This window comes from Lissotriton helveticus, chromosome 6 (genome assembly GCF_964261635.1).
Source record: "Lissotriton helveticus chromosome 6, aLisHel1.1, whole genome shotgun sequence".
Lineage (NCBI taxonomy): Eukaryota > Metazoa > Chordata > Amphibia > Caudata > Salamandridae > Lissotriton > Lissotriton helveticus.
The window spans coordinates 1,894,753,386-1,894,779,822 of NC_136067.1; the positions used below are offsets into that span (position 1 = coordinate 1,894,753,386).

At 46.6% G+C, this 26,437-nt stretch overlaps 1 protein-coding gene across 1 annotated transcript in view; it reads right to left on the reverse strand.

Annotated features, from left to right (window-relative positions):
* NVL (nuclear VCP like) overlaps positions 1 to 26,437 on the reverse strand; it is a 502,294-nt gene that overhangs the window by 282,525 nt on the left and 193,332 nt on the right. Inside the window, exon 13 of the mRNA XM_078649847.1 lies at positions 789 to 1,062. Coding sequence (XP_078505973.1) covers positions 789 to 1,062 — 274 coding nt within the window. The remainder of the gene's footprint in view (positions 1 to 788; positions 1,063 to 26,437) is intronic.

Below are 26,437 nucleotides of genomic sequence, written 5' to 3' on the forward strand. Positions count from 1 at the left end.
GAAAGTGGTTTTGATAGAAAAATATGTGTATTTAAAAAAAATAATATGCTACTGAAGACAAAATATTACAATTCTAAAACACATTTAAAGTTGTTAGCTGAATGATAATTTGAGTTGGGAAGACTTACTGCTGTGGTAGCACCCTTTTTGTGGCACACAGCATGTGATGATTTGAATTTTAGTTGATTATAAGCATTCAATATTGATAAACGTTTTCTTAGCATTCTGCTTATAACTTCATCTGGAATGTTTGGGTGGTGACTCCTGATAAATCTTTCTTAGGGTGGTCATAGTGTAATGTTAATACATATCATAAGCATTTGACAGTGATAAAATATGCTAGTAGCTCAGCAGGACTTTCCTTGAGCAGAATTAGCTCTCACTACAGAAAAGGTTGGAGACCCCTGCACTAGTTAGTTTCTGATGGTTTGCTAATCACAGATAAACTCCTTGAGATGAATTGAGCGTTTCTACCCCTCAATCTTTATAGCTTTTGGGAAGTCACCAGGCACCTGTGCAGATCTGCTATTATCACATAGGTGTATTACCCTGTGATATAATATATTATGCAATTATTTAGGTCACCCATATAATGCATTACTGCAGGTGAGTTCCTGGGATCATTTAGTCACACTTGCACATTAAAACTCAATACTGTCATTACCACCACTCAGTTTGTTAGGGAAACATTTTGATTACAAACCCTACTAGCAGGATTCTGCCCTAGACACTTTTTAATTTTGAACAGCAGCTTCAGTACTTTCAGACACCCTGAAATGACAGCGTACCTTTGTGGGGAACACACTCTGACATGCCTCCTCTCTGGCGTGCTCTGCTGCCTGCATGACGTTTTGCACCCCTTCATCCATTTCATCTGCGGCGGACACCATAGTGGATTGTTCTTGCTGCAGGTTGATGAGCACCCGGTTGACGGCACACATGGCAGCCTCTCGGCACAGCGCCATCAGGTCAGCCCCCACATACCCAGGGCTCAGATGGGCCAGATGACGGAAGTCAAATGCGTCAGGAAGTTTCAGCTTTCGGCACAGAGTCATCAAAATCCTAAACAGAAATAATAATCAAAAAATGTGCATTCTTTTCCACCTTTAAAGACTACATAATTTTTTCAATGGATGTTCAGATGAGGTGGTAGCTTCACCTCATCCCAGCTAGCCTCCAGCATGACCTACAACCAAAGAGTTGATGTCAATTTATTGAATGACTTGGAGCTCACCCAAGCAAAAGTCACCAAGAAACTCCTCCTACGGTCGCAAGCGTGGCACCTCATACTTCTCCCCCCTTCCACAAAGTTACTAATACGAGGGGTACTGGTAACAACAGGGTGCATAGTTACCACATATTACATGTGGAGTCTTGAGGAACCCTGGGAAACTGAGGAAATGCCACCGAAAATCAGTCATTTCGGTCCGGATTCCCCAGAATATTCTTCATTTGGCTTCCAGCCAGTATGTCACCGAAAAACTTCACCTCTCGCCTATTCAGGGAAAGACATAGGCGAAATGACTGCAGCTCTCATGGTTTCGATTGGACACGTAACTTCTGCTACCGCCCCATCACATATTATCAGGGACCTCCTTAATAAAAGCATACACTTCATTTTCAACAGCTCATTTTAGAACTCCTTCAAAAACAGATTCAGATGGGCCTGGTAATCAGCAAACCGGTATATGTGTTGTAAAACTGCACTCGTCCCCTATGTCCAAGTCCTGGATATGAAGTTTGAAAACACAGCATTTCCCAGTTTCCGGAATTATGAAAACATATATTGTTCCTACTGCATACAGCCACATATATGTGTTACTGGAAATCTGCACCATATGCTGCTAACAAAGACTGGAACGTGATTGGTGAGGCGCTGAAAAAGTACAACACATCACAGAAAACAATATTAAAATGAATAACTTGGTGTTTTTCTCTTTTACGTTGTGCTTCACTACATAAAGTTTTCACATTTCCAAGCGATGTAAATAAAAGTCAAATTATTAAAGAATGTAATTGTACTCGGTTTACCATTCTTGTTACTAGTAGCTGGTACATTGCTGCAGACGTCAGTGGCAAGAATTTTTCACATTGAGTCATCTTTACGGTCTTTTAACTGCAGAATCAATGTGTCAACGCTGGCCAAGTGCTAAAAACGGACATAAAAATAGAAATCCGAGCATGCAGGATGTGATGCGGAATATGAAACAGTTTCAGAACGGTTGCACCCGAGATTAGAACTCAAATATTCATAAAAACGAATGCCGTATCTGAGGTAAAGAGTGAAGTTAGGCAAAAACCAATTCAGCTACACAATGAAAGAACGTAATCTGCTAATGTGTTTCTGGTGCCAAACCCCTGAGGCCTCCCATGGAATACAGTGCAATCGTCGTAATCTGCTAATGTGTTTCTGGTGCCAAACCCCTGACGCCTCCCATGGAATACAGTGCAATCAACCCACACTTGTAATGTTTCCAGTTGCTCCTACCCGGTAGGTGGTGCAAAGTGACGCGCCATCCCTTGGGTTATTTCCTATAGAGTTCTCGGTGGCACAGTTACCCATGCCCACCCTCTCCCACAAAACCCCAATTCTTTCACCTTGGCTGTACCTTGGTCAACTCTGCCTCTACATCTCAAAAAGTTAGGGTTCCCTTAAATTGACCACATCGTCAGCCCTGGTAAACTTCTTATAAATACAGTGTGCAATCCCATTCTTTGGAGTCTTTATACTCTTTCGTTGTGGGGCCTCTCTGGCAGCTTCTTGGCGCAGTTAGCATCTTGCAGACCCCCACTCCCTACCTGTGACAACTAAGGAAGGTGAAGGGGGATTTGTTGCCATGAAGCGCACAGCAGTGCATCCAAAGCCACTCAGCAATTGGCGGGGTTAGCCCAGCGAGGGCCAGGCATTGGCTCTGCAGGTCCTACCTGGCATCAAGACACCCCTCACTTCTGATGACGTGGTCCCCGCAGTGGTTCTGTTAGGTCACTGTTCACTGGTCTTCGCCTCACCCTATAGTTTCTTCTAAATAGCTAAATCACTTTTCGTGCCTGCTTCATAGGCGACCCTGACCCCCAGTTCCATTGCTGTCTACATTGACCTGGTAGTGGCACCTAACTTTAGTGGTAATTGCTGAGTTGACACAGTCAAACCATAAACCTTTGAGAGGCTAGCAGAAGGGCCTGATGCCTGGCACTGTAATCCAGGTTGACTGGAAGGTTTGTTCTGCAGCCCTACTGGAGGATAAACAATCACTAGCAAAGCTCTCTCCAGATACGATTTCAATTCCCTTTTTAATTAACAGTTTCTTAAAATACGTTCACATACAGTAAACAGGAATTTGTCCATACTATGCAACTGAACTAAAAAGTTTTCCACATTAAATTAAATTCCAGACATATTTTAAAACAGTAACACAACAAAAAGCGTGGATCTTTTGGATGTATATGTAGAGACAGAAAAATACTTAAAAGGTAGATAAAAACACACACATGCACACAAAACATCTACGTCAATCTTCAGTCATTTCATTAAACAATGCCAATATGAATTCAGATTTCCCTATGTTTGTCTCTGGGCTTGTCTCCACTCTCAGGCGGATCCCAACTTCCTATAGGTGTACAATCTTCTGTTCTTTGTACATCTGTACACGTGGCACTCTGTTGGCGCCTCTGAGCGGTGTGCTTTTCTCCCAACACACAAGGTTCATCGTGTGCTTTTTGTCTCAAGGACGGCGAATTCGTAAGCCCTTACAGAGAGCGAGGAAAGGACGGATATGTACATATATGTGGGTGTAATAGACACACAAACACACAATTTATACATTATTTTTCCTCTACGTTTTAGAGGGGGAAACTGGGTCTGCCAGCAGAAACAGATGAACAGTGTGTGTGTGTGTCTGTGGGGTTGTGAGAAAGGTGAGAATCAAAATCATAGGTACCCTACATCACATGACCCTCCACTAGTAAGCATTGGGAGGCACAAGGCTCGCCCCCTTCTGTCACAAATGTGTTTCTTCGACTAGACGTCACCCAGCGTCAGGAAGATGTGGCCATGGCCATCGTTGTCCGTGCTTTTCATGACATGAACAGTTGCTGCCTATTCGATAAGGAGTGAGCAGCAGTCACCCAGGTCTCCGCTGTTTGCTCCCCTACCTTTTAAACCTACAGCCTCAGGTCAAGGACAGCGGGAGCCCTGAATCCGTAACTCAGAGGGCAGTGTCCTTCGCTCGGTCACCACTGGTAGAATGTCTGCTGAAGTTCACGATCCCTCAAGTCTAGGTCCTCCATAGGTCTCTTTATGTAGCATTGAAGCAGCCGTAGGGTTGACTTCTCGCTCTCCCTGAAGGACAGCTGAGGAGCCGCAGATCTGTGTGTGCTTGGAGAGTGTTCATGCACACTGTGTGTTTTAGGGTAGTGTAGTGATCCTGTCTAGGGCTCCATTTTAAAAGGTTGCACACCGTGGAATGCAGCAGACCCACTAGGCCGCAATTATCTGCCAGGACTCCCAAAGCCTTGACTGTGGCACTTAAACAAGCTACTCATGTGCTTCTTCTGCTCCTCTCATCTCAGTTGTACCACCTACATGCTCACCAGCCCCCACCAAGAAGCGGGACCTCCACAGCTTCCAGAGTGTGGAGGCTGCCATCTTGTGCAGAGCGCCGCGGCTGCCATCTTGTGCAGGCCGCTTCACTTCTAGTGTGCTATTATCCAAGTTCTTTTGCTACAGCACACTTCTTAAGATAATAATCTGGAATCTGCCTGTTCTTTTTTGTTTCCTCAACTCAGCAGCCTGAGCAGGTTAAAAGGCAGGACTTGGGTGTGACGTGGGGCCCCAGAAGTAGCGCTCCCCTGAAGCTCCTGAGATGTGACTCTCCAGGTCCACAGTAGCTCCACTCAGTCCACCTGAGAGTTTGAATAACTCCCTAGATGAAGCCTCATGTGGTTAGCTTTGTGAAACATACTTTTGTTCAGAGTAAAGATTAGCTCAATGTTTAACTTTGGACACTCACACAAAGGCAATGTTTATTGAGCTGTGACTTTGCTGCCAAGGATAACAGCGTGTGAAGCGGGAAAATGGAAGGCGCCGTCTAATTGAACTATAATAAATGGTTTAAAATTGGCTATGCAGAAATGAGATTCCTTCTTCGCGCATACAAATGTAACTTACAGTAAACTGTTTTAATGGAAAATGACTACTTCATTAATTTATTTGTGTTAAAGGCAAGAATCACACTGTAGGCGGACTTTAAAAACTTGGAGCAGCTGTGAGGGGAAATACCATCCCTCCCTCCCGCCAACATCAGGTAATATCGCAATTGTCTCCCACAAGAGTTGCTAGGAGCCACAATGATCCATCGCTGAAATGCGTCCGAAATATAGCTGTTGGTTCCCTTGGAAAAGGAAATTCATGAGTATTACAGCAGAGGGCAAAAAGAGGTTGCAGGTAGCACATGCATCCTTTCATACCCTTGTCTATAAATTATCTTTTAAACTAGTCAGTGGTAAGTAAGTCATATATTCAGACACAAGTAAGGGAAATAAAAGAATGTAGCAATCTACTAATGTTCAATTCACAGTCAAACAACTTCCTTGAGAGAAATGATGGATCCCTTCTGACTTAGTCCAACCCAACAATGATTTGAATAACCACAAGATGCTGATGCTAGAGTGTTTCACTTACATGGAAATGGCAACACTGACTAGTGAACAAAAGGCAGTTACTCTGCACCGACAGAAAGAAGGACACCACCTACTCACAATGGCTAAATTGAGCAGGTGTTTTACAGGAGCACCTGGATTAATTGAAGATTCCTGTGTTGATGATAGATAGCGCTAACTGTAATGCCAAGACAGTTGTGCTATTTTGCATGAAAGGCCTGCTACTGTAGCAGTAGTGCTCCCAAAAGTGAATAACACACATATTCTTACTTGAAGAACAGCACCACTACAACAGGAAACAGGTAATGGTGGCAAGTGACACAAGATGCCCCCCCCCAAGCCCCAATATAGTGCAAATGAACAAACAGGTTGCCAGTACTGTGCAAGATTTTTGTTTGTGGTCCTGAAGAGAATCCTTGTACTTGAAAAGGATTCGAAACGCGTCCTTTCCTCCATTTAGTGGACTAGGCTCCACCTGTTGACACAAAAAGACTGTGGTAGAGCACAATATATAAAAATGAAAAAACTAAAAACTTTTTTCCTATTCTCCTTCCCCATCACCATCCTTTGTTGTCTATCGTAAATTATATGTGTGAACAATCTGTCTTGAGTGTAAACTGTGTTTTCCGTTTTTGTCCCCCCACTTGGTTTTATTGATGAATAACAACACCTTCGGTAAATTTCCCAAAATCAAGATCCTGATATCCCTCCTTTATGGTACATAAAATAAAAAGTGTCTAATATATGTTACACAAAGTCGATTTTGTGGTGTTTCAATCAATAATCCACCCAATTTCGTTCAAAAGATTTAAAATAAACATATTTGAATTTAAAAGTTGACTGAAAGAGTGGTCTATGGCAATGAGTCATCTCGAGATCATTGTCTATTGAAATTGTTGTATTATTGCACAGTACTGTATCTTGGCATAGCCTTACTGTGCTTAAGCCAAAACCCTCTTTGTTTCCTGGCCAATATAGTGCAAATCACTAAAAACAACTGGCTTCCTCCCTTTGGCAAGACGGTGCAAGGCCTCTATTATCCATCCTCCTTACATTCCATTCACTGAATCATCGTGATAAGGGACCAGCAGGCGCCTCCGGCACTGGCACGTACAGTTTTAGAAACCTTGAAAAAAACAAACAAGAGCGCTCTAGTTGTCCCATGACAAACAAGTAGCCTATTCCAGTCATGCTTGTATAGCTGAATTCTGAAATGTGTAGTTTATTTTGTTAGCATAACCAAAGGGGATGATGGATGGAGTGTTGAACATTGCAAGCACTCACCCCCAGTCAACTGATCTGGGTTTAATCCATCATCATTCTTTAGCTCACTCCGCCACCCCAGTTCAGGATTCAAGATAGCCTGGCTGATGAGGGTTATGAACCCGAAACCGTCCATCATGCCCTTTGGTTATGCTAGTTTATTTTGTTATCATAAATGTTGGACTACAAACTAGCGAGGAAAACAAATACCGGCAAAGCCACTCCTCTTGCCTTTTGACTTTGCCAATACAGGCTTACTGACTTTTCCTATGCTTTCTGTCGATGCTGTTCAGCTCGACAAAAAAATAAACATAGTAAAGCATCAGCAAAAAAAGTAAATGGAAGCACAGGTATACATGTGTATGCATCATCATTGGATGTGCATATATGCGTCATGACACTATGGCGACCCCAGTGTTAGAACGTGTACATTCCCATGCATCATCATGGATGCCCAAGCATTCATCATGCAGCAGTGGCCATTTTGTGTTTTAGGTTTCGCCTCCCATGTGAAAAACCTTTTGTCAGCTATATCAAGATCTTACAGAGGACTCGGAGTTCGTCCACTGCTTCCATTGGTTGGCTTTGTTGTCACTCCTGTTTGCTTGCTTCTTGTTTGATGGCATTCCTGCCACTTCTTGTGTTTATCCCTCTGCTGGACCATAGCCTCTTTACCATCCCTAGGTTGGCAGACTTGTGTCCTTCCACAGCTCACTATTAGACAACTACCTATTTCTTTTTTGTTAAACACTTCATTAGTATGAATGTGCTTTCTAGCTCTCTCCCTCATGTGCTTCTTCTACCACTAAAAACACACCCTGTGATTAATGTTTGTCCCTCGCTCGTGTGCTCCTCTCTCTTTCGTGTGCTACTCCTCCAGCCAAACCCCTCTACCCACTACACTTCCTGTGCTGCTTTTCTCCTCCTCCCCCTACCTGGCCTTATTTTTTTTGTCCCCCCTCCCCTCACCCAAGTTACTTTTCTCCACCCAATCCTCCATTGTCCATCCACCCCTCGCACAGGCACTTACGTTTTTTTATTAGGTCTCGACTACACAGCGCACATGCGCTGAATAGGAGGGCCTTTAGGCGTCGCTCTGCTTATTTTCAAGCACTGCACTCGTGCTTGTGGCAGCATCCACCTTGCGGGAGCGAGAAGGGGCGCACCACAAGCACGAGTGCAGTGCTTGAAAAGTGAAGACTCTCCCAGGCGTGCACGTGCACCACTGGCGGGCTCACCTCCTGCTCCCCCTCTCTCTCACAACAATTAACTTTCGCACCCGCGGGGCCATGCTTGTGTTTCAGCGCTTGTTTTACATTTGTTTAAAGGGAACAGCAGCTCTGGGAGCTATGCTGCCAGAAAAGCACTTTCACATACTTCATATACTAATCTAAGTGGCATCCACCATCTTAAATCGGTTGCTTTAAAAAAAGCACATTTCCAAAAAACGAGTGGCTCAGGAGCTTACGGCAGCTGCCAGACCTTCTTAAAACCGCATCAAAAACAGGGCATGGGAGTGTTGGACGAGCAATTAAATGAATATGAGCAGCAACAGGCAAGGAAGTTGTGGGGGAGCAACATGGGCTCATTTATAAAAGAGCAGAGCCGGATGGGGAGGAAGCAAGTCTTGAGGTGGGTGGTGGGAGAGCAACACGGGGAAGGCCGAGGTGTGTAGGGGAAGGCAGCCCACAGAAGAGGGGGGGGGAGAGAGAGAGCAGGAAAACACTTGCATTCAAATGAAAATGGAAAAAAGTAGTTCCCTGAATGTAATTGTGGAAGGACACAGGTCATCAAAATGCGAACATAGTAGACAATAAATGTTCTAGAGGCAGAATAAGGTGAAAAGCCATTGAAAGAGAATCAGGGAAATGAGACAGATAAAAAGCCCTCAAATCAAGAGCAAGGGGCTGACCCACACCCACTGTATGTGTATATTTTTTATGTATTATAGGCAACAGATCTTTGAAAACATAGAACTAAAGATTTCTGTAGGCGAGCCCTAAAAAGAGCACCAGACAAGCCAATTACGTTAGACATTGTACGAGGTGGCATCATATGTCTCTGCTTAATATAGTTTACTTAAAAGAAATGGCAAAATACAATGTACGTTTAGGTATTTCTAAAATGCTATGCAAACATAGTTGAGGATCAACTGAGCATGGTACACTGCAACAGAGCAGACATAAGAACTAGTTCTAGAAAGTTATAAAATGATGTGGTGCATGTTCAGCAGAGGTGGGTCACTTGTGCTGATCACGGTGCTGTGCCCAGTATTGTAATTCAATTTAAATTACGGTGCTTTCTGGGATCCAGGACCAATTTTTACAGCCTCGTTGAGCCTCAGGCATTTCACATGTTTCACTTTTCTTAGCTTCTGCAAGTTAACAGGCGAGGACAAGAGACAGATACCCAAAACAAGGCAGAGGTTTTAGAACATCAGTAGGGAACTTAACACACAAGGAAGCCTAGCTTAAACAGGACATACTGCAAAAAAAAAAACAACCAAAAACGAACTGTATATAAACACATACATTTGTTTACTAGTACAATGGAAGCAGAGGGGTCCTTGTTACAAGTGAAACAGTAACAAATAAGGATATAAGTGCAGATGTGAATTTTTTGTGGCAGGTAGTGTGATGTGGGTGTAAGAAATGCTATGCACCAAGTACACAGTTTTGTAGCTGCGTCTTTCATCCATGTGTAGTGCCTGTTGCATAGCAGAGAAGGGGTGATATGACTGATCAGTTGGTAGGGGTGCAGGAAGTGTGGGAAGCCCTAACAACCAAAGTCTCTATCAGGTAAAGCATAGCATTACTTAACGCCTAGACACCTCCCAAGCTTCATACTGAATATCCCACCATTGTGCAAGACCCAAGCACTCATACACACCGCTGTCCAGAATGAATATGCTACTTACCAGTATGCATCTGTTCTTGGCATGTAGGGCTGCTAACATTCATATCTATTGCATAGATCGCCGCCTAGTGTTGGGTCCGGATGATTGCACATTGTTGTCCTGGAAGAGTCTTCGAAGTATCACGAGATAGGTGGCTCCTCCCCTGGACTACAGTGCGCATGGGCATCGGCTCCATCCCCAGATTGTTTTTAGCCATTGTGGCAGAGATGGAGTGAAATAGTGTAAATGATGTCCATGCTAATGATGAATGCAAGAGAGTGTCTGCAGCCGCTACGGGCACCGGGGAGCAGGGCGGGCGATATAAATGTTAGCAGCCCTACATGCCAAGAACAGATGCATACTGGTAAGTAGCATATTCAGTTCGAGGCATGTGGGCTGCTAAATTCATATCTATTGCATAGAATACATAGCAGTCCCTCCATTAAGGGCGGTTGCCCGTGCCAGCTGCAGAAGCTTGAAAAAGTGTTTTGAGAACAGCCTGTCCTACAGCTGCTTGCTGTTTGGAATGCACATCTACACAGTAATGTTTGGTAAACGTGTGTGGTGTAGCCCAAGTGGCTGCTCTACAAATGTCTTCCAAGGGAATGTTCCCCAGGAACGCCATGGAGGCCCCCAATTTGCGTGTGGAGTGCGCCCTTGGGGGTATTGTTAAAGTGCGTTTAGCTTTTTGATAACAGATTTGAATGCACTTAACGATCCATCTGGCTAGTCCTGCTTTGGAAATGGGGCTGCGTTTGTGCTGTGGTGAGAAGGCAACAAAAAGTTGTTGTGTCTTTCTAAAGTGTTGAGTTCTGTCAATGTAGTACATTAGCGCCCTCCTAACGTCTAATGTATGAAGCATTCTTTCTGCTACCGTTTGTGGGTTTTGGAAGAATGCAGGCAGGTCAATAGTTTGGTTGATAAGAAACTGTGACACCACCTTTGGAAGGAATTTAGGGTTAGTGCGGAGCACTACCCTGTTGGAATGTATTTGGATGAATGGCTCTTGGATTGTGAGCGCTTGCAGCTCGCTAACACGTCAGAGCGACGTGATCGCAATGAAAAAAGCCACTTTCCACGTCAGAAATTGAATTTCGCAGGAGTGCAGTGGCTCGAAAGGTGGGCCCATCAGCCTAGTGAGGACTACATTGAGGTTCCACACTGGAGCTGGTGGTGTTCTTGGAGGAATGACTCGCTTCAGTCCCTCTAGGAAGGCTTTAATGGCAGGCACCCTGAAAACAGAGAGGTGCTGCCTATTCTGGAGATAAGCCGCTATGGCGGATAAATGTATCCGAATGGAGGCGTACGCTAGATTGCATTTGTAAAGATGTAACAAATAGCAGATGATGTTAGGAATGGATGCATCCAGCGGGTTGATATTGTTGTCAGTACAGTAAATGACAAACCGCTTCCATTTTGCTGCATAGCAAGCTCTGGTCGTGGGCTTCCTTGCCTCTCGGATGATGTCCATGCATTCTGGAGGCAGGTTGAGGTAGCCAAATTCTAAGACCTCAGGAGCCAGATCGCCAGATTGAGCTGATGCGGATCTGGATGCTGAATGTCGCCATGGTTCTGCGTCAAGAGCCTGGATGTGAGATGCAGCCTTTGATGCGGTACCACGGAAAGTTCTAGAAACGTGGTGTACCATGGTTGGCGTGCCCATGTTGGAGCAACCAGGATGAGAGTCATCGAGTGTTGCTTTAGCTTTCTTGCCACCAGCGGAATGAGAGGCGCTGGGGGAAAAGCGTACGCAAATTTGCCTGACCAGTTCATCCATATCGCATTCCCTTGCGATTCCGGGTGAGGGAACCTGGCGGCAAAGCTTTGGCATTTTGCGTTTTCCCTTGTGGCAAACAGGTCTATCTCTGGATGACCCCCACTGCTGGAAGTACGGGTGGAGTACTGATGGATGTATCTCCCACTCGTGCATTTGATGGCTGTATCTGCTGAGCAGATCCGCCATCTGATTGTCCTTGCCCGGGAGGTGTTCTGCCATGAGGAAGATGTTCCTCTGAATGGCCCACTTCCACGTGCTCTAAGCCAGATGAGACAGCTGTGGTGAGTGAGTACCGCCCTGCTTTTGGATGTAGTACATGGCTGTCATGTTGTCCGTCCGCATCAACACGACCTTGTTGCACAGATGTACTTTGAAGGACTTGAGCGCCATGAAGATTGCCATCAATTCCAGGTAGTTGATGTGCAACCGTTGTTGCTGGGTTGACCATAGTCCCTGCACCATGCGCTCCCCACCCCTGGAGAGATACGTCCGTTGTCAGGACAATCTGTGGCACAGGCTCTTGGAACGGTCGGCCCTTGCAAAGGTTGTGTGGATTCCACCAATGCAGAGAGTTGTATGCCCGACCGGTCACCAACACTAGGTCTGTTAGTTGTCCCTGAGCCTGTGTCCATTGATTTGCCAAGCATTCTTGGAGGGGACGCATGTGCAACCTGGCGTGCGGGACTATGAAGATGCAGGAGGCCATCATGCCTATCAACTGCATGAACACTCTCGCTGGCAGGGAGTGTTGCGGTCTGAACCTTTGGATCAGCGACTGAATGCTGTTGATTCTGACTGTGTTTGGTTGAGCCATAGCAGTCAGGGTGTTTATTGTCGCGCCCAGATACTGCCGCACATGGGCTGGCTGAAGGTGCGACTTTGGGTAGTTTAGGGAGAACCCCAGGCTGTGAAGGAGTTGAATAGTGTGGGACATGTGTGAGGCGCACTGTCTTTCCGACTTTGCTTGAACGAGCCAGTCGTCGAGGTACGGGTAGACATGTATGTTTTGTCTCCTGAGGTGCGCTGCCACTGTCGCCAGACACTTTGTAAACACTCTGGGGGCAGTAGTCACCCCGAAGGGTAGGACTTTGAACTGATAGTGCTTGTTGAGAATGGTGAACCTGAGGTATTTTCTGTGGGACGGGTGGAGCGGGATGTGGAAGTAAGCATCCTTGAGGTCCAAGGTTGCTAGGAAATCCCCTGGGTTCAGAAGGGGAAGGATTTGTTGCAGTGTCAGCATGTGAAAATGTTCTGACATTATATACATGTTGAGAGGGCGTAGATCCAGAATGGGTCTGAGGGATCCGTCCTTCTTTGGGATGAGGAAGTACAGGGACTAGACCCCTGTTCCTTCCTCCTCCACTGGCACGAGTTCGATTGCTCCTTTTTGCAGCATTACTAGTACCTCCTGCTGCAATAAGTGCAAGTTCTCTGCCGACATAGGACGGTGTTTTGGGGGAATATTGGGAGGAGTGGATATTAACTCCAAACAATAACCGTACTGAATTAGTTTTCCCACCCACCTGTCTGTGGTGATGGATGACCAGACTGGCAGGAACTGCTGGAGTCTTCCCCCGACAGGTGTTGGATGGTCGGGGGGCAGTGACAGGGAGTCACTGTTTGTTTGTGGCAGAGGAACGTGAGTTGTTGTTTCCTCTGCCTCTGCCTTTGGCACTGTTACCTCGGTAACCCCCTCTACCTTGCTTGGGGTACGAGGATTGCGCACCACCTCTTGCGAATTGTGTTTGTTGTCCCAAGTGTCCTCTGGTAACACTACGCGCACCTGAGCGACGAAAAGTGTTGCCCCTGAACTGTTGTGATTGGAGAGCCCCCATGGACTTAGCAGTCTCGTTGTCCTTCTTAATCTTTTCAAGTGTGGTGTCTACATCAGGGCCAAACAGTCTGTCAGGATTGACGGGCTGGTTGAGGATTGTAGTTTGGATGTCAGGCTTAAAACCAGATATACGAAGCCAGGCTTGGCGCCTTAGCATGACGCTAGTGTTAATCCCCCTAGCCGCTGTGTCCGCGACATCAAGTGCACACTTAATTGCAGCATTTGATATAAGCTTTCCCTCCTGAATGAGCATTTCGCCTGCTTCTTTATACTCATCAGGTAGATGTTGAAGGAGCTGTTCTAGGGTGTCGTAATGCGCCCTATCGTAACGCGCCAGTAGTGCTTGTGTGTTTGCTATACGCCATACATTGGCAGCCTGCGCAGCCACCCGCTTGCCAGACGCCTCAAGCACTTTCGACTCCTTGTCTGGGGGAGGAGCTTCACCCGTTGTTTGGGAGTTGGCCCTTTTGCGGGCATTTGCGACCACCAATGAGTCCAAAGGCAACTGTCCCCGAATATATGCAGGGTCTCCAGGTGCTGGCCTGTACTTTTTTTCAATACGTGGGTTTACCACCCTTGCTCTTGTCGGTTCCTTAAAGATCTCTGGTGCATGTTTAAGGACACCTTTCAGCATGGGGAGTGTTTTGACTGTTCTTTCTGAGACAGAGAAAGTGTCAAACAGGAAATCTTCCTCCACCGGGTCAGAGTGCATGTCCACATTATGATTTGCAGCTGCCCGTTCTATTAAAGCAGTGAATGCTGCTGAGTCCTCAGTAGGTGATGTACGTGATCCAAAAACCTGAGGGTCCTGTACCACCTGATGGCTTTCGGTGAGTCGACAGTCTTCTTTGACTTCGTGTGGCCCGAAGGCGACGGAGTTGAAGACGGAGCAGGCTTCGTTGGCTTGGACGGGACGTCGGCCATTTTAGATGTTGTCGAAGCCGTAAGTTTCGGTTTCGGTTTTGCCGAGTCGGCGGCCATTTTGGGAGCCGTGGAGACCGAAGGTTTCGGTTTCGTTTTTGGCGTGATGTCGGCCATGTTAGGTGTTGTCGACAGCAATGGTTGCGGTTTCGGTTTCGATACGCGCAACGGTGGCTCCTCCGGTGTATCCGTGGCCGGGCCCGAAGGCGGGGCTGGGGATACCGGTGCAGGGTCGTGGGTAAGGCCGAGTGGCGATCCCGTGACCTGAGCCTGAGTCGAGTAACTTTCGGGGCATAGCTCTCCCTCTGAGCTATCTTCCGCGGCCCCATAGACTTCTTCATCGTCCCCTACCTCCTCGACGTATTCAAGGTCTTGGCTCTGTCCATCGATGTATTCTTCTGGATCTGCCTCGACCTCCGTCGATGGTGGTGAGATTTGAAGATGATGGCTGTGGCCTTCTTCTGCGGGGTCGTCGAATATGTCGTCGGGTGCCGGGGCTGCGTGTAGGGCTTCAAGTCGCGCGCCGATGCTTGAGCGTCTTCTTTGACCTGAATTTGGAGCAGGCCATGCAGTTGTCCTCGTCGTGTTCCGGCGATAGACATTTATTACAAACTGGATGCACGTCGATGTGTGGGTATTTAGACCCACACACGGGGCAGCGCTTGAACGGACTCCGTTCCATGATGAAGTCGTCGGGGTCTTGCTGCGAGTACAGGGCCTCGATGCGCGAAGAGTAAACCACTCCGCAGAAGTCCGACCCGAAGAGTCAGACGATGCTCGGGACCGATCGCAAACAATACCGACGCAAATACCGAAGGCCTTTTGGCCTTAAGAAGTAAGTTCTTTCGATTCCGACAAGGAGCCGTCGAAATCACATCCGAACCCAATGGCGGAAAAAAAACAATCTGGGGATGGAGCCGATGCCCATGCGCACTGTAGTCTAGGGGAGGAGCCACCTATCTCGTGATACTTCGAAGACTCTTCCAGGACAACAATGTGCAATCATCCGGACCCAACACTAGGCGGCGATCTATGCAATAGATATGAATTTAGCAGCCCACATGCCTCGAACATATTTCTTACTGCATTCTTTTCAACTTTCAGATTCTCCAAAAGTTCTCTATCATGTCCACATTTCAAAATGTGGATACTTCTCACAATGTTCGTGCCCAACCTCAAAGACTGCCAAACATTGACGACTGTGCACCCAGACCCAGGAGTGACATTTTCAAGTTCTATGTGATTCTCCTTAGTTTCCTGGCTCAGTTTGTTGTTGCACCTCAAATAAAACTGTCCAGGGAGGCTGTCTGCAGTATCACTTACCTGTAGTCATGTTCTTGAAGAACTAGCGAAAGAGCATCATGGCCTTCTGCAGCAGCGTTTCTTCCCTTAACTCCCCTGATTCAAAATACTTAATTCAGCAGAGAACCAACCCCATCTATCTCATGATATGAAAGGAAGAAACATCTCCACCAATTTATATTTAATATATATGGTATAAAGAACTACCTGTCATACATCATAATGATACTCCAGTCACCAGGGAGGCCTGTAAAACTATAGAGGAAAGATGCTGTAAGCAGAGTTCCTTCATATGTTCATGAGACTTTGAAGTGTAATACATGGTCCCACCATCACCTTTGCCACAAACCAATTATATAATGTGATGCTCTTTCATATGAAAGAGACCGGATGTTTGTAAATATGAAAAATAATCGAATAGCAGCTATGTATTCATTGCCTAGCCTACCTCACTGATTGAGTAAGGAAGACATATCAATACTCCACTTCTGATGAGTCGAAAGTACTGGACGAAGAAAACCTCCAAAGTAACTTATCTAAACAAATAAAGAAAATCGAAAATGTGAGGCCAGGTACACTCACTGGAATAGAAGAAACGGAAAGCCACACAAAGTAAAATAAATTAACATAAGAAATGAAAGGGTCGCTGTCCAGGTAGCCCTTGTGAGGAATACAAGGAAAATAATAGTGTGTGTGGAATTTGTTAGCAGGGCAGGCTCTAAAGCCAGAGTCAGCATAAACAAGCATTTGCAATGCAATAGGTCTCGCAGCATTCAAGTTTGAGTTATTGGCCTTGTATATGACAATGTGTTGCATGAATTTTTTTGCAAACTCTATATTGGCTGGTGGTGTTTGTGCCCGGTGAAAGCGTACACTGACGGATGGGGTATTTGTGCCCGGTGAAAGCATGCACTAACAACTTATGGTGTCTGTGCCTGGTGAAAGTGTGCACTGACGGCTGGTGGTGTGTGCCTGGTGAAAGGGTGCACTGGCGGCTGGTGGTGTTTGTGCCCGGTGAAAGCGTGCACTGACGGCTGGTGGTGTTTGTGCCTGTTGAAAATGTGCACTGACGGCCGGTGGTGTGTATGCCTGATGAAAGCGTGCACTGATGGCTGGTGGTGTGTGTGCATGGTGGAAAAGCGTGCACTGACATGTTTAAAAGTAAAGTGCGCCATACTGCGATTGCTACAATATTTAATTGTGGATGTGTTAACAATTGATGCGTGCACTGATGGCTGGTGGTGTGTGTGCCTGTAGAAAATGTGCCCGGCGCATTCAGAAAACAGTTGTGGCCACATCAAAGGGCTGCCGCTGGCTCCGATCAGCTGGGAGCCTAGAGCGCCACATAACCCCTAGCTAGCGCATTTTAAAATTTGTATATTCCTTTTCAGCTACCCAAGAGGTGGCAGGTTCACCAACAATGTATTAAAAATGGTTGTGGGGCTGCAGGAGCATGTCAGTCACACAGGAGACCCACTGAAGTTTTTTATTATTGATGTATATGATTGTGTCAAGCAAAACCGAGGTATTTGATTATGTCAAAGGTGACCTGAAAAGTAATATCACCCGTAATATGACAGATTATTTCGGTTTTTATGTCATCGGTGATTTAATAAGTGAGGTCATGAGCAGTGTAATGAATGGTTATGATTGTGGTGATATAAAGGCTAATGAACATTAGGTATATTTTTTGTAATGTCAGTTACATACTGATGTTAGTAGACTCGCTGAAAGACTGTTTCTTTTCTTGCACTACAACTACCAGAAGCCCCTGCCTGAAGAACACTGCAGGTGGGTCTACACCACTTGCAAGGATGCTTTCTTCTACCGTAGGGCAGGACATGCTGAAAAGCGGTTTCTGTGCCACTACGGCTACTGGAGGACACTGTGGCTAGAGTGTTTAAAAGGGTGCTTCCTTCTCCAGCCACGCAGGACACTCTGAGTATGTGCTTACTACAGCTTCCAGAAACCCTTGCATGAAGGATACTGTGGGCAGAGATACAGTGCTTGAAAGGGGACTTTCTTCTCCTTCTTGGGTCTCATCTTGGTCTGTGGCCTGACTATTCCTAACCAGCATAGGTAAGCATGAAGCCACATCTAACATCATTCCTAATTCTGCTTGATACACCACTACCTTTTTTTTTATTATTATTTTTTTTAGATTTTTTTTTAAGCAACTCTGATAATACAAACAAATAAAAAGAAACAATACGAATACAAATCTTAAATTTAACAAAGATTTGCATAAAGTCATATTAACAAATCAAACATTCCATATACTTATTATAAACCTACAACAGCACTACCACTGCTATCAGCAGCATCCTTAAGCGGGCCATAGGGGTTGCCACTAAAGAGATTGTGATCATGGAAAGTATACTTTCACTAGAGTCCAAGGGCATATTTATTCATCAAGCTAAATTGGACCTAACTGAGACTGGTCCTGCCTGTTGCTGTGTTGGGTCGGATCCTTGTGAGCCCACAAAACTGAGCTGTGCCTCTAAATGCTCATTCCGTATTGCACCGGTCACTAAACACAGAACAAAAGGGGCCGCTAAACCAGTAACAGCAAACAGACATCTGGGGCTGCTTTTACTGAGGCTGCTCCCACCTCTGCTTCAGATACCACAGAATCATGCTTTTTAAAGTGTGTTGTGATAAATTCAGTACGATTCTGAAAGATAATTTGCGACTGATTATAAAGCGTTTGGGTCATATTGAGTAATTTCTAATTGCTGCCAGATTCTTAAAGTCTCATGAGTTTAATGCTTCAGCGCATCAGGTGGAAAAACGCAACAGACAGTTCCCCCCCTAACAGAGAAAGTGGCCTCTGGTTGAATCCACCAGCCTTGCCGCACACTGTCGCTTCACACAACACATCTCCCTGTAAAGATAAATCATGCTCATAATACACCAAATCAAAGTCATACAGGAGGAGTGCATACACCGGCCTGCCTCGTCAGCAAACGCAAAGTACCTTTAACAGGCAAGACGTTATTACCATTGGAGCGCCTGGCACAAGGGACTGTCCCAAGAAGCATCTATTGTGTAAAAACGAGCAACACTCGGTACTAGCCACCGCTCCGCGCCCGTATTTAGAACTACAAAGTGATGTCAGCAATATGGCGTCTGTAGTCTTTGTACAGAAGCAACGTGCGGCATGTGTATCTAGGAAACTTCAAAAGGGGAGACAACCTGAGCCCAAAAAGTCTCTGTCAGTCAAAACCGCACCTCCACAAACGAGTGTAGGGATTTAAAATCCGAATGCTCCCCAGATGCGCCGCAATGTCCTGACGTGTGATGAACTACAAAATGACGTCATAGCGTAGACGTTTGTAGTTCGCACTCCGGAAGCCCGCGCACGCGCCCTCGGATGGCCAGAGAAGCAGTGCTGGTGACGCGGGGCTCCCATGCCCGAGGGAGAGCCCCGCGGAGTCTGCAGAAGTCAACAAAGCCGGTAAGTGGGGCTTAGTTGGAGGGGGAGGGGGGTGCACTTGTGTGTGCAGCAGCGGCGGGGGGGCGGGGGTCTCTGTATGTGTGTGTGTGTGTAGGTGCGCTCGTGTGTGTTTGTCTCTGTTTGTGCGCATGCGTGCAGGGGGAGGTGTGCCTGTATATGTTTGCGCTTCCCAGGAGACAGCCACGGCGAGCGCGTTCGCGCGCGCGTGGCCTGCGCCGATCGCCTTTTGCGAGATGCGTGCGGCCAGGTACTGTCTCCTGGGAAGCAGACCCAGTGACAAAAGATCTCTGGCAAGACAGCGCTTATGCGCTGTTACGCCACGAGACCTAAAACAAGCATTTGCAATGCAATAGGTCTCGCAGCATTCAAGTTTGAGTTATTGGCCTTGTATATGACAATGTGTTGCATGAATTTTATTGCAAACTCTATATTGGCTGGTGGTGTTTGTGCCCGGTGAAAGCGTACACTGACGGATGGTGGTGTTTGTGCCCGGTGAAAGCATGCACTAACAACTTATGGTGTCTGTGCCTGGTGAAAGTGTGCACTGACGGCTGGTGGTGTGTGCCTGGTGAAAGGGTGCACTGGCGGCTGGTGGTATTTGTGCCCGGTGAAAGCGTGCACTGACGGCTGGTGGTGTTTGTGCCTGTTGAAAGTGTGCACTGACGGCCGGTGGTGTGTATGCCTGATGAAAGCGTGCACTGATGGCTGGTGGTGTGTGTGCATGGTGGAAAAGCGTGCACTGACATGTTTAAAAGTAAAGTGCGCCATACTGCGATTGCTACAATATTTAATTGTGGATGTGTTAACAATTGATGCGTGCACTGATGGCTGGTGGTGTGTGTGCCTGTAGAAAATGTGCCCGGCGCATTCAAAAAACAGTTGTGGCCACATCAAAGGGCTGCCGCTGGCTCCGATCAGCTGGGAGCCTAGAGCGCCACATAACCCCTAGCTAGCGCATTTTAAAATTTGTATATTCCTCTTCAGCTACCCAAGAGGTGGCAGGTTCACCAACAATGTATTAAAAATGGTTGTGGGGCTGCAGGAGCATGTCAGTCACACAGGAGACCCACTGAAGTTTTTTATTATTGATGTATTTGATTGTGTCAATCAAAACCGAGGTATTTGATTATGTCAAAGGTGACCTGAAAAGTAATATCACCCGTAATATGACAGATTATTTCGGTTTTTATGTCATCGGTGATTTAATAAGTGAGGTCATGAGCAGTGTAATGAATGGTTATGATTGTGGTGATATAAAGGCTAATGAACATTAGGTATATTTTTTGTAATGTCAGTTACATACTGATGTTAGTAGACACGCTGAAAGACTGTTTCTTTTCTTGCACTACAACTACCAGAAGCCCCTGCCTGAAGAACACTGCAGGTGGGTCTACACCACTTGCAAGGATGCTTTCTTCTACCGTAGGGCAGGACATGCTGAAAAGCTGTTTCTGTGCCACTACGGCTACTGGAGGACACTGTGGCTAGAGTGTTTAAAAGGGTGCTTCCTTCTCCAGCCACGCAGGACACTCTGAAAGATCGTGTATGTGCTTACTACAGCTTCCAGAAACCCTTGCCTGAAGGATACTGGGGGCAGAGATACAGTGCTTGAAAGGGGACTTTCTTCTCCTTCTTGGGTCTCATCTTGGTCTGTGGCCTGACTATTCCTAACCAGCATAGGTAAGCATGAAGCCACATCTAACATCATTCCTAATTCTGCTTGCAACAGCACTACCTTTTTTTTTTTTATTATTATTTTTAGATTTTTTTTTAAGCAACTCTGATAATACAAACAAATAAAAAGAAACAATACGAATACAAATCTTAAATTTAACAAAGATTTGCATAAAGTCATATTAACAAATCAAACATTCCATATACTTATTATAAACCTACAACAGCACTACCACTGCTATCAGCAGCATCCTTAAGCGGGCCATAGGGGTTGCCACTAAAGAGATTGTGCTCATGGAAAGTATACTTTCACTAGAGTCCAAGGGCATATTTATTCATCAAGCTAAATTGGACCTAACTGAGACTGGTCCTGCCTGTTGCTGTGTTGGGTCGGATCCTTGTGAGCCCACAAAACTGAGCTGTGCCTCTAAATGCTCATTCCGTATTGCACCGGTCACTAAAAACAGAACAAAAGGGGCCGCTAAACCAGTAACAGCAAACAGACATCTGGGGCTGCTTTTACTGAGGCTGCTCCCACCTCTGCTTCAGATACCACAGAATCATGCTTTTTAAAGTGTGTTGTGATAAATTCAGTACGATTCTGAAAGATAATTTGCGACTGATTATAAAGCGTTTGGGTCATATTGAGTAATTTCTAATTGCTGCCAGATTCTTAAAGTCTCATGAGTTTAATGCTTCAGCGCATCAGGTGGAAAAACGCAACAGACAGTTCCCCCCCTAACAGAGAAAGTGGCCTCTGGTTGAATCCACCAGCCTTGCCGCACACTGTCGCTTCACACAACACATCTCCCTGTAAAGATAAATCATGCTCATAATACACCAAATCAAAGTCATACAGGAGGAGTGCATACACCGGCCTGCATCGTCAGCAAACGCAAAGTACCTTTAACAGGCAAGACGTTATCACCATTGGAGCGCCTGGCACAAGGGACTGTCCCAAGAAGCATCTATTGTGTAAAAACGAGCAACACTCGGTACTAGCCACCACTCCGCGCCCGTATTTAGAACTACAAAGTGATGTCAGCAATATGGCGTCTGTAGTCTTTGTACAGAAGCAACGTGCGGCATGTGTATCTAGGAAACTTCAAAAGGGGAGACAACCTGAGCCCAAAAAGTCTCTGTCAGTCAAAACCGCACCTCCACAAACGAGTGTAGGGATTTAAAATCCGAATGCTCCCCAGATGCGCCGCAATGTCCTGACGTGTGATGAACTACAAAATGACGTCATAGCGTAGACGTTTGTAGTTCGCACTCCGGAAGCCCGCGCACGCGCCCTCGGATGGCCAGAGAAGCAGTGCTGGTGACGCGGAGCTCCCATGCCCGAGGGAGAGCCCCGCGGAGTCTGCAGAAGTCAACAAAGCCGGTAGGTGGGGCTTAGTTGGAGGGGGGTGCGCTTGTGTGTGCAGCAGCGGCGGGGGGGGGTCTCTGTATGTGTGTGTGTGTGTGTGTGTAGGTGCGCTCGTGTGTGTTTGTCTCTGTTTGTGCGCATGCGTGCAGGGGGAGGTGTGCCTGTATATGTTTGCGCTTCCCAGGAAACAGCCACGGCGAGCGCGTTCGCGCGCGCGTGGCCTGCGCCGATCGCCTTTTGCGAGATGCGCGCGGCCAGGTACTGTCTCCTGGGAAGCAGACCCAGTGACAAAAGATCTCTGGCGACGCCACGAGACCTAAAAATGATGTCCCCAAGTAATTTATGTAATAAGATTATGCTTGATAATTTTGTTTGTTGTGGCAGACTCTCTCTTATCCCTGTTTGTCCTTCCAAGGCACGTTCTAACACCTCCTTTCATGCTGAGCTACTTAGGAACGGAGTAAAACTCCTGAACTCTAGCACAACAACAAGCATTGGCAACAGCAATAATTTTGGCTCTCAAAGTAAAAATGTTTATACCTAGCTACACTAGCACACAACCCAGATAACACAAGTAGATGGGTGCAAGCTTCCTCATTTAGTGCTCATGGGCCAGGTGAGTCCAATAGCTGACGGTGCAGAAACAGACATCCAGTTTGTTCTTTCCCCTAATCCATCTACAACTAGAATAAAATAACTTAAAAGGATGTTTTTACCTTAAGATTTTTTCCTGGAATATCAACTGAGAGTAGGGCGTACTCTTCAGTACAACATGAGTAGGACTACCCCATGTGTTGTCAATGTTGAAAAAAGATACATGATGAGCAATGCCAATGCTAGCTGCAATTTCTGTTTTGGGTACTTAGCAACAACTTGAAATTCTGCAAAACCACTAGCAGCATCCTTGACTTGTTTCCATTATTTCTGCAGCACCACCACCACTCGCAGTATTCCACACGGAGAACAGCACAAAGGTCATACACTTAAAGAACTTTTTTAATTCAATTGAGGATTCAATATTTTGGCACGATCTGAAACTAAACAACATCAGAACTCCTGATCCTACCACTGACATTCTCTCCCTTCCAATTCTGCAAGCAGATCTGAGTAACACTAGTAGCAGACAGAATCACAGACAAAAAGCTGCAAAAGCAAGCCATTTCCAGCTGTAATTTCTACATAAAATATATTTATGAGGCACGCAAGTGAACTTGCACAGAGGCGAACATCCTCTATGACTGATAGCATCAATGTCTTAACAACAGGGCTTCCAAAACTTCCGACGACTAGGGGTGGAGATGGATGAGGAGACAGCTGCAAGGGAGGGGACCATCGCGGCTTCATAGGGAACAAGCGCTGAAGGCCCCTAGCTATTGATATGCTCCGACCACTGCCATGACACACACTTCCACGAGCAGGGCGAGGGAGGTGAACACACCTTACAATATTAAACCTAAGAAGGTAGATGATTTACTATGGCTTACTCACACTGTGGCATGCCGGGGGGGGGCGTGGGGGGGTAGCTGAGGGACAGTTCGAACCATGTTGGGTGGGGGGGGGGGGGGCTGTAAGACCAATGTTCTTTCTAGCACCAAGCCTTGGGGTATTGACAGCTTCAGTAGAAATTAGAGAGAGGCGAGGCCCTCAACGCAAGGGCTTGCACTTAGCGACTGCACTTTATGTAACATGTATTGCTCCGAGCTGGGGGACTCCTTTGGGGCGAGAAGTATGTTTAGACATAAGGGACCTGTGCAGGGTCTGTTGACTTCCATTGCCGTGTGTAATTACTTTAGTCGTACCCTCTTTGATCCGATTTAACTACGATGCATTGTAATGATGACTTACATGATAAAACTCAATAAAGTTTGTTGGAAAAAAACAGGGCTTCCAAAACTTGAATCACTAAAAAAAGTTGCTCAAAAGGAGGAGCCCGCAGAGCTAGGCCATCCAATGCAAAGATCACATAACAATATCTGAACCAACATCCCACTAAAGCAATATCCTGCTAGCTGCAAGACAGCGTACTTATGCTAAAAGTCAATGCATCATAACCCAGCTTTACCGGAGCGACACAGGGTGCGTTGGTCCAACTCCGGGAGGGGACTGCCGAACTTGGAGGAAACTCATCAGGTCAGCACTGTGCTCCTGGGCCTGACAGATCGGCGCCGTCGGACGCCCGTACCTTCAGCACTGAGGGGACTGGACGAAAAGAACAGTCCTGACGCAGTGAACAGCAGACCTACAGGGCAGCTATTACAAAATTCCAACCCACAGAGGAGAGCAAACTGGTGGGTTGGCTGGACAATGGAAACATAAAAACTGAGGGATGAAGACTTTGTCCCTGAGGACCTGGTGACATGAGACGTGAGAGGGCTACTGTGAGGCCCAACTCTACCCAGCACTGTACTGGCCCCTCTGTCTGTCGAAGTCCCATACCTAGTGCGAGGTAAAGCAGCTGGCTACTGCACAGAACCCGAATGAGGAGAGCGACAGGGTCGAGACTGAACATAATATGTGTCACCTTCTTCTCGGCCTACACCCCCGGTCTAAATCATGGCCCTGCCCAATATGGAGCAACTTAACTACATCACTATCATATAACCAGAAACTACAAACTAACGCCTGGAAGCGAAGGGGCAGAGTACATTGTCGCATAGCACCCAGCACCCTGTCACAACTACAGGAACTTTTATCACATTAACTACTGGCGCAGCCAGCCCACTGCCACTCGTAAGCACCTTTGAGTGTACTCCTCATTGTTTGCAGGCATAGGTTAACATTACTGCCCCTTCCCCCTTGAGTCCTTCTGGTGTTCTCGCCTGCTAAAGCTGAGTTATACCCAGAGCTTCAGAACTACTACAGCTCCCACAAAAACACAAAGTTTGATCCAGCGGTGACCAACAACAAGACCCTCGAGTGGCATTCTCCAAAACAGAAACAGTGCTGGAGCTCATGTCTGGCACGATGTGCCGCCTACGCTCTGGGATTTGCAGGCTGCCCACACAGGCGCAAGCCCCGCAAACACCACTAGACAAGCCTACAGACGCGGAGCCCACTGACTCAATGGGCAGTAAGCTGGATGCAGTACTGATGGCGAGGAAAAAGGGGGACATCGTTGGAACAGCCAAGGGCTTCACAAGAGAATAAAATTGATGCTGTAGTACCTAATCTCAATTTACTACACGCGGACCACTGTAAACTGGCAGACAAGACTCCCTCAATGGAGGATACTTTAGAGGAAGTAATCCCCAAAACCTGTGAAAGCCGAGAGCTCACTGCGGGAACTAGCAGCATGTGTACATGCCCTTGAGCGTAGAGCAGATGATACGGAGGGACTTGCCAGGCGAAATAACATACGAGTGGTGCTGCTACCAGAGGGAACGGAGGGAAGGAACGCCACTGATTATGTTGAGCGATGGGTCTGAGATATGATCCCACCAGAAGCACTGTCACAATACTATTCGGTGGAGAGGGCACACAGAGTTCTGGCGATGCCTCCCCCACCGGGCTCAGGTCCGAGGCCAGTTCTGTTTCGTTAGCTGCACTACAAAGAAGGAGACTTGATACTGCGGGAGGCTCGTAAGCTTCAGTCTACACAAGTGGACAATGCCCATGTTATGCTTTTCTCCGATTACACAACTGCAGTGCAAAAACAAAGGAACTCATTCCTAGCGGTGATGCGTCACCTACGCAGTCTTGATTGACCTCAAATATTCCTTGTTGTTTCCAGCACACCTGAGAGTTGCAGCACATGGAAAGACACACTTCTTCGACACCCCCACTGCGGGCTGGGAGTGGTGGGACTCTGTAAGCTTGAACCAAGAACCAGTGTCTTTGGGACGTCATGGAGGGACAAAGATCAAAGCATCCTGTGGAAATTGCAGAGGGACACGGCGCAGAAAACACAAAGCGAAACAGGGACATGCACCTGACATAGAGCAAATGATACTGGACCAACGAACGTAGGGCCCTACAAACAGTGGCTGCGAAGGGGGATATCTTGCAGGTATTTGACTCCAGTGTCAGCCCCGCAGAGCGTGACAGTGTTGAGGACTCTGTTGACGTCACATCTTCCTTGCCGGGTTCCCCTGCACCACCTGAAGTAATTCCACAAACAGTAGATTACATCATATGATTGGAAAGGGGCTGTGCGACCTGTTGTATGTATCTGGCCGGATCCAGAGGACACACAAGTAGCTTGATGAGTACATTAATCTACAAATAATAATCTACTCATTGTGTAATGCGTACCACACAGCTCCTTTGTTTTGTACCCTTCTGGGGTT